This window comes from Dipteris shenzhenensis, chromosome 27, assembly GCF_047967505.1.
Source record: "Dipteris shenzhenensis isolate YYH24624 ecotype China chromosome 27, Dip_SZ_1.0, whole genome shotgun sequence".
NCBI classification, from domain to species: domain Eukaryota; kingdom Viridiplantae; phylum Streptophyta; class Polypodiopsida; order Gleicheniales; family Dipteridaceae; genus Dipteris; species Dipteris shenzhenensis.
Genome location: NC_141622.1, coordinates 18,294,938 through 18,303,389, shown reverse-complemented (window position 1 = coordinate 18,303,389; position 8,452 = coordinate 18,294,938). Strand labels below are relative to the sequence as shown.

The window sequence follows — 8,452 nt, the reverse complement described above, 5'->3', positions numbered from 1 at the left end:
ATAGAATACCCCAAGCCACAATCTCAATTGAGAATTTTGTGAGTCAAGATAAGGTATTGATAAGTTATGGGAGAAGTAGTAGCCAAATTTACTTGATGCACTAAACCTCAGAACTCATGCAAAGCATGTATAGTAAGAATATTTTGGATTGCATCTACATGCATAATGAGCTTGAATTTTAGTGGTTCAAATGCATACACAAGATTGAGATAAGCATATTGTGATGGTGGCAAAACAACTCGGCAGCAATTGGATTACCCAAAAAAGGAGGAGATGATGAGCTAATATAAGCGTGGGATTACATTTTCCTTTTGGACTATGAGTTGCAGTATGAAATTGGACTATACTATGCAGAATTTAGAATAAGGATCATGTTAAAAGTAAGCATTAAGATATTATTTGAGCTCATATGTAACTAGGTGGCCTTCAAATTATATGTCAAATGCCTATACAAGGTGGTAATGCTCTCTATACATTTTAAATAGTAATTTGCATCCCATAAGACAATCCTATACAATGAGTTAAACTACTTTCTCTATGAATATAATATTTCTAATGCCATGGAAAAAACTTGTATTATTGTAAGAAGTATGATAGCAATCCAAAGGTTCATAAATTTAAGAGGTATTAAGGGGGAGAGACTTGTTTCTTATTTCTTATAAACTTAACTTTTGAGGACACTTTAATATAAGTCTTGATTAGTGCATAAAGGGGCAAATTTAGAGATGCTAGAAGCACATGGTCTAAATTGAGGCAACCTAGAAACTATAACATAACTAAATGTTACAATTTTATTAAAGTTTTAATGTGAGTAAGAAGGTGTCTCGCTAGGCCTAGGTCACGAGTCTCCTCCAAATAGGTGTCAAATTATCATAAGTATCTTAAGGGATGATCCCCACAGTTTACCAAGGCACCCCTAAAGCCCTAAAGTAAATGCAATACCGCTGACCTAGTAGAACGAAAATTCAAAACATGGGTAAATATTGCAATACTAGATAATATATAAATATGAGTAAAATACAAAACTAGGTGCATGAGGATTTCAATGTTAAAGGAGGATAGTGGAAATGAGAACCATAGTTTTGTATCATCGTCTAATCCCATCTTCAACTTGTTAGAGGTATTTTACATGCTACTAAAGCTTAACCACAAATATATTGATGCCCCCCCATACTAAGTTTTTCCATTGTTTATTGGCTATAATGTAACCTTCATAGGGGTAATCATATCTTGTATCGTTTTATCAACTAGCTTACATGCACTATGATGTTTCTAGCTCATTATACATGGTTTAAAGAGTCTTGTAGTGCACATAAAGTGTCCAAGGTACCTGGATAGAATAAGTCCATGCTTTTTCAAATATATATCTTTTTTGGAGTAATAATGGTGTTTGAAAGCTATAAAATGGTATTGAGAGAGACAAAAAGCATATTGTAAAGTAGAAAGGGACACATATAGAGTATGCTTTTAAAGGCTTGAGTGGGGTAAGAATGACACACCTAGTGAGGCTTGGGAGATTGGTAAACTTCTCTCTGAACACCACAAGTGCTAATTGTTTCAATCAAATTTCTTATCTTGGAATTTAATAAAAAAACATGTATGTATCCTTGAGATGCACGTGATTTCAAAATTTGTGATTATGAAAGGACAAGGAGGACTGTATGTGGTTAGGTATGCATGGGGACGTGGGGATTCTTAACATAGTCATGTCCTTTAAGCACCCTTATTTCAACTTCGGTGCTTAGTCATCATTGATTGCTAAAGGTTCTTATATGGTGGGGGAAGCATACCACCATGTATTGCAGAGCACATATCCCTTGAGCAAAAATGTAAAGATGCATGAGGCATAGTGTTGCATTTGACATATCTCATAAAAGTCCAAGCTAGTTAACAATTTATGACTCCATGCAAAATGGAGGACTCCAAAGAAGTTACATGTGAAGGAGTGCAGGGTTTTAATAAACAAGAATGACCCTTGAAGCCAATTGGTGCAAGGCATCCGTTGTTTAAATGCATAAGAGTTCCTTGCACCTGTTGTTTAAATGCATAAGAGTTGCTCCATCACTCTTGCCTGCAGCCATTTCAAAGGCACATAGCTTGGTAATTTTAACTTAGCAAGCTGCCATTGCATTTATGGCCTCATTGCATGTTGTGAAAGTTACCCTTTTCTCTTGAGAGTTCATGGAGTCCTCTTCAAGATGAAGCAAACAAAGCTAAATTGCCCGTGTGAACCAAAGGACGATTCTCTTACCTGTGCGCGTGTGTATCGGCCGAGTTGACATCTATGCGAACTCATCCGCCTAGAGTTTGATCAAATTTTGTTAAAGATTCTGTCATAGATAAATTTATGAAATGGACAAGCATGTTGGGAGATTGATCACTTTTTGGTATACACCGGAATGTGCATAGGAAGTGACTGAATTTGCTTGCAGAGCTGAGCGTCAAGCTTTTCTTCAAACTCTGATTGTTTGTCAAACAATCAGATGCGGGGCTTTCTTGCCTTCGATCAATTAAAAAAGACCGAACGATGATACGGATCCAATTGCCCAAGAGCTCTTCCTCTTGGCACTCCAACGCATGCCTTCCAGAGTTTGAATCAAGGGACTGTTCCTCGGCATTGGAAGAATCAAGGTTGCCAGATTGACAACTACCCACCAGCTGAAGCAATAAGAGACTTGATGGGAAGGCGTTGCAATCGGAGATTCGGAGGAGTGTTTTGTGGCAGGCTTGCTTTGTCGTAGGTTTTACCTTTTTTATTTCCCCGCCTTACCTGACAGCAGTCAGCTGTTCGGTTGGAGAGTGAAGACGAGGGCGGAGTGACAAGGAAGCAAACGGGACTGGACGACGTCCAGGTCGGGTTGGTTGAGCCGCGGACTGGTGCACGGAGTGTCGAGGGGAGGGAGTGATGGTGTCGAACTAGGGGGAGGCCGGGGCTGGAGCGTTGTACTGACTCATTCGATCCACGTTCGGCTGTGAAAGGGGTGTACCGTGTGGGACGAGTAAACGGGAGGAGAGGGTGATTGTGGGTGTTTTGGAGATCGTGAGGAGAGGTCGGGGAGGTGCAGGGGGTGGGGTATGTGGGACTTGTCTTGCCATGCAGACAGAGACAGAGACACGGAGATAAAGATAAAGAAAGATAAAGAGAGAGAGAGGGCGAGAAAGAGAGAGAGAACATTGGGATGCTCGGCCTGGAAGAGAGATCTTTCTAGCTGTGGGCACACCTTGTGAGAATTGGGTGTACAAAATCAAAAGAAAGAGAGAGAGAGAGAGAGAGAGAGAGAGTTTTCAATTGGGTAGATCGATTGCAACCTGAGAGAGAGAGGTTTCAATTGAGTAGCCATTGCAACCTGAGAGAGAGAGGTTTCAATTGAGTAGATCGATTGCAACCTGAGAGAGAGAGGTTTCAATTGAGTAGCCATTGCAACCTGTTCAATTGAGTAGATCGATTGCAACCTCGAGCTCAGGATCGATTGCAACCTGAGAGAGAGAATGATTAGATCGATTGCAACCTGAGAGAGAGAGAACGTTCAATTGATTAGATCGATTGCAACCGGGTTCAATTCAGTAGATCGATTGCGTTGCAAATTACTCTCATGAAGCAAGTTCTTTGACTTGACTATCGTTGACAGTAGATTTTATCGTTGGGGAGCACTGCAGCGCTTCAAGCGCGGCTCAATGTGAAGAGTGGCTCTCAATGTGAAGAATTAAGGGAGGGGATTCAGAGCTTGAATAGAGAATACTACTCCACTCGATGTCAACAGGTGATTCAATGGATCTGCTGGGGACGCAACGATCACGGCTGATGACCGAAAGGGGAGGGGGAATTTTCTAAGAAAATTTGACCCGGGTTTGCGCTGACAGGGAAGCTGTGAGAGGAGGAAGGGTCTAAGGTAGATCGTGAGGTGTCGAAATCACAATGGAAACAACAAAGAAGGGAAAGGGAGAGGGACAGACAGAGAGAAAAAACACACACAATAATAACACACAGTTGTTACAATCTCAAGGATCCATGCAAGAAGAGCTAAGGATTTGAAAACAAATAATTCACAAACCCAAGTCCGTGGGGAAGGGAGATGTGTGGGAGGGCGAGAGAGACACTTGAGGGATTGTAGGGGTGACTCATGGGGAGATGAGTGAGGCTTGATTAGATTGTTGGGGTGACTCATGGGCAAAGAGAGGAGATGAGAGAGAGGCTTGCCTATTTGAAATGTCTAGTGGGTAGCTCCAAATTCTACTCTGTACAGGCTCAGTGGTCACTATTTGGACAGAAATGACAAAAGTGGGGGGTTTATGGGTGCATCTACCTAGTGTGTTTTGGGCAGGCCTAACATTGAAAAGATGTGTGTTGATTTGAGAGCACCGGTGTTAAATCCCCCTAACACTTTTGGTGAAATCCTTACAAAAACACACAAACACAACACACACACACATTTTTTTTGTGGTGAAATTCCAGCGCACACACACACACACACACAAACACAAGCATGAAAGCACCCAGGGCACAGACACAATGCACACAACCCACAAAATAACACATCACAACCAAAATAGAGCTTATTTAGAGCTTGCAGTCATTGGCCATATCAGAGAAGCCATAGCACTAGCCTCTGCTAAAGCGCTCTCTCTCTCTCTCCCTCTCTATATAGAGCTCTGTCTCCCCAAGACACACACACAGCTCATCTCCTTTCTCTGCACCAGCACAGGAACAACTCGCCATAGCCCTCTCTCTGTCTCTATCTCTGTGGCTCATACACACAACAGAGTGATGTAGATGGTACCTGCTTATCTCCTTTCCCTCCAGCATCAGTAAGCTTCTACAGCTCTGCAGCTCGCCTCTCTCAAAAAAAGAAGAGAAACAGATGATGCCCATAGCCTTTCAGAAAGATTTTTATCGACTATAAGCGCGCTCTCTCTCTCTCTATCACACACATACATACACACACAAAGGGATCAGCTGCAAGAGAGCTTATCACGCCCATTTGCTTTGCAGTCCGCCATAGCCATCCCTCTGCGTCCCCTGCACAGCTTTTGTGCTGTGCTTCATAGCCCCCAGTCTTCTTCTCTGCCCTCAATTGGCTCTGAGCGAGCCGCCCATTGCAGTGAACCTCGTAAAAAGCAGCGACCTCCCCGATCTCCTTTTGCTTTTGCTCTCGAGCCTTGCAGTTCTTTGCAGCTGCCGGCGTATCTGTTGCTCCTCTGCTTCTCTCTCTCTCCCCCTCTGCATCTTCTTCCGTAGCCTTTACAGCGCGCCTCCACTCTGCATTCCTTCCCCTGCTCTTATCTCCTCTGTTTCTCCTCTTTTTACCTCTTTTCCCCGATTGTCTATGTCGAAATCAAGTGCTCCTGAGCTTTCTCCCACTTCATCATTGCAGATCACCCTCATAAATCTTCCCTATCGTCTCTTACTCCCTCCATCAAGCTACTGTCTGCGTTCTGCTTGCCTTTGAACCTCTTCTTCTTCCCTCCTACCCATTGCGAGAGTCCCTTTCAAATGCCCTGTCTCTTGTGTCCTACTTACCAGATGCACTGTTGATGGATTACTCACGTGTTTCTCTTCACTATCTGCCTTGACCTGTTCACGCTTCTTCTTCAGAACTACTCGCTAATGTGCCTGTCTTCTCCTTGAAAGCGATCCGTTTTAAAAGGCGAGCTCAACGGATCGTGCTTGTTCTCACTCTGTAAAGGAGCCTAGCTCCTAGCCTCGCCACAATGGATGGGACAGCGTCTTTCGCCCTACACCAGCAGAACAAGTTTCTTTTACTTCGGGCGTCGCCGATTATAATTAAGAGAACCATTGTGTGTGAGTCACTCTTTTGGGCTTAGTTTGTAATTCCGTGCAGAAGCTGGCCGTCTGTTTTCAACAAGTGCATCAGACAGCAGTACTGTAGGGCGACGTCATTTCGCTGCAGCTTTCCCGATTATGAAAATCATCATGCTTTGCTAAACCAAGCCGTGAGTTGAAGATGGGCGTTGATTACTACAACGTTCTCAAAGTTGGCCGAAACGCTTCGGAGGATGACTTAAAGAAAGCTTACAGAAGGTTAGTCATGAAATGGCATCCAGATAAAAACCCAAGCAACAAGAAGGAGGCGGAGGCCAAATTCAAGCAAATTTCGGAGGCATATGAGGTACAGCTCCTTTCTTCCCTCCAACATTTGAGAGCATTCGCCGTTTTGTTTTCCCCAATAATCCTGCCCTTTTTTTAGCAAGCTTAATACCGCATGTAGGTTCTTAGTGACGCCCAGAAGCGAGCGATCTACGACCAATATGGAGAAGAGGGCCTTAAAGAAATGCCGCCCCCAGGAGCCGCAGGTGGAGGATATACCAACGGCGCTGGTCAAAGCTCATTTAGATTCAATCCAAGAAATGCTGAAGATATATTTTCAGAAGTTTTTGGAGGGTCAAATCCATTTGCAGGCATGAATGGCACATCTTTCAATAATAGGACCAAGAGTGGGCGCTCTCCTTTCCGTGACGGGATGTTTGGGAGTGATACTGTCTTCCGTAATGTTAACGAAGGAAGCTCTAGTGGGCTCAGAAAGGCACCACCTGTGGAAAACAAATTGCCTTGTACTCTGGAGGAGCTGTACAACGGTTCTGTGAGGAAGATGAAGATATCCCGCAACATATCAGGTGCTGGCGGGTGAGTACCGTTCTCACACATTGACTTTACTTGCTACCTAGTTTTTCTCCTGAGGACGGCTGTGCCCATTTATTAACCGAATCATTTGGATGTGGGGGAAACCCTGAGCAGGAAGACGACGACAGTGGAAGAGGTTTTGACAATCACCATAAAACCTGGTTGGAAGAAGGGCACCAAAATCACTTTCCCTGAGAAGGGAAATGAACAACCTGGTGTCATTCCGGCTGACGTAATCTTTGTTATTGATGAAAAGCCACATGAGGTGTTCAAAAGAGATGGGAACGATTTAGTGGTAGTTCAGAAGATAACTCTGGCAGAGGCTCTTAGTGGTTGCACCATTTCCATCCCTTTGCCAAGTGGAAAGACGCTCACGATCTCTTGCACTGAAGTAATTTATCCTGGCTATGAAAAAATCGTTCCAAAGGAAGGCATGCCCATTGCTAAGGAGCAAGGGAAAAAGGGGAATCTTCGAATAAAATTTGACATCAAGTTTCCAACACGGCTTTCAACAGAGCAGAAGTCTAGCATCAAAAGAATCTTAACTGGTGGATCTGCTTAAACTCTTTAAAGCCATAGATTGACAAGAGAGTCCCCTTTCTGTTGCTGACTGTGATATGCTGAATCAGATTGGTAACAAAGCTGGGTGGAGGCAGTAACTGGCATCCTGTGTTCAGATGAGGCATTGAGTGGTGATATCCAGCCTTGAAATAACTTTACGAATGCACTGGCGGAGCACGAGATTTGCTATTTCATATTTATCTTGTGTCTAAGACATGCTTGACAAAGGTCCTAATGTCACTCGTTAGTGTCTTTGAAAGCAAAGGTGTGTTTTTAAGGCTTAGAGGAAATGCTAAGCTGTGCCATATCAATGTAAAGGGCTATCTTCCTCATTTTTTCTATGTTTGTATGTACTGTATTTTTCAACACTTTCCTTGGTATTCTAAGGTAACAGTTAGTCTCGTTTACAATCGCTTCTCATCAAAACTGAAGTTGCTTTGATATTTAGGGTTTGAAAACCTCAATGGGGTCATTCTCTGTTGCAAATTTGAGCGAACCACTGTGACTTAGATAGTCTGATCATTTTTCATCATTCGTGGGAACTCTGCAGCATATGGCAAGCTAATACCTGGAGTGTGGTCGACCCATGGCTTCTCAGTGACAGCTTTTTCACTGCAGATCATTCAACCGTGGGAGTATGGTCTGGGTAGCATCTGAGGCTTTGTTCTGTCAGCAGTCGATACTATCTTTCAGGGAAATGCCTGTAGTTTGATGGATTTCATTGTGTGGAGAGAATAACATACTGCCTCTGCTATGATGATTTACTTCAATGTATGATGTGTCTATGGGATCGATAGGCTGCACCCATGCAATTTCTGGAATTGCTCAAAACCGGAGAAAAAAGAACAATGGGGAGAGGGTTTTTAATAAAAAGTACAATAGAAAACTACTCATTAAGCAAGGCTGCACTTATGTTTGCAATAGCACCCCAGTAAAATCTTTGTTCTCTGTCATTCCTTCGCTTTTTCTGGCTCCTTTTTATAGTCGCCTCTGTCCCCCCCCAAGTCTCTCTCTCTCTCTCTCTCTCTCTCTCTCTGCGTTTGCATGTGTCTGCTGTATGTCTTTCCTCCTACGAAAGATGTGCAATTACTTTTCTTGTCTGGGGGGCGTACTAGCACAATGGTAGTTTGTTTATGGCTTCTTAGTGTATGTAAGCTCCCTATATCTCATATGTGTGTCTCTAGAATGTTCTTTCTTACCTTTGTTTCTAAGAAATTTCTCATAATTCGCATGACTGTAATCCTCTGTGGG

At 43.2% G+C, this 8,452-nt stretch overlaps 1 protein-coding gene across 1 annotated transcript; it reads left to right on the top strand.

Annotated features, from left to right (window-relative positions):
• The first annotated feature begins 4,665 nt into the window (after nt 1-4,665).
• Nucleotides 4,666-7,569, top strand: LOC147883973 (uncharacterized). The gene is made up of 3 exons (XM_087399039.1): nt 4,666-6,128; nt 6,228-6,643; nt 6,755-7,569. Exons 1-3 carry the CDS (start codon nt 5,964-5,966, stop codon nt 7,200-7,202), a joined length of 1,029 nt encoding a protein of 342 aa, XP_087255165.1. The 5' UTR covers nt 4,666-5,963; the 3' UTR covers nt 7,203-7,569.
• Nucleotides 7,570-8,452: the final 883 nt, after the last annotated feature.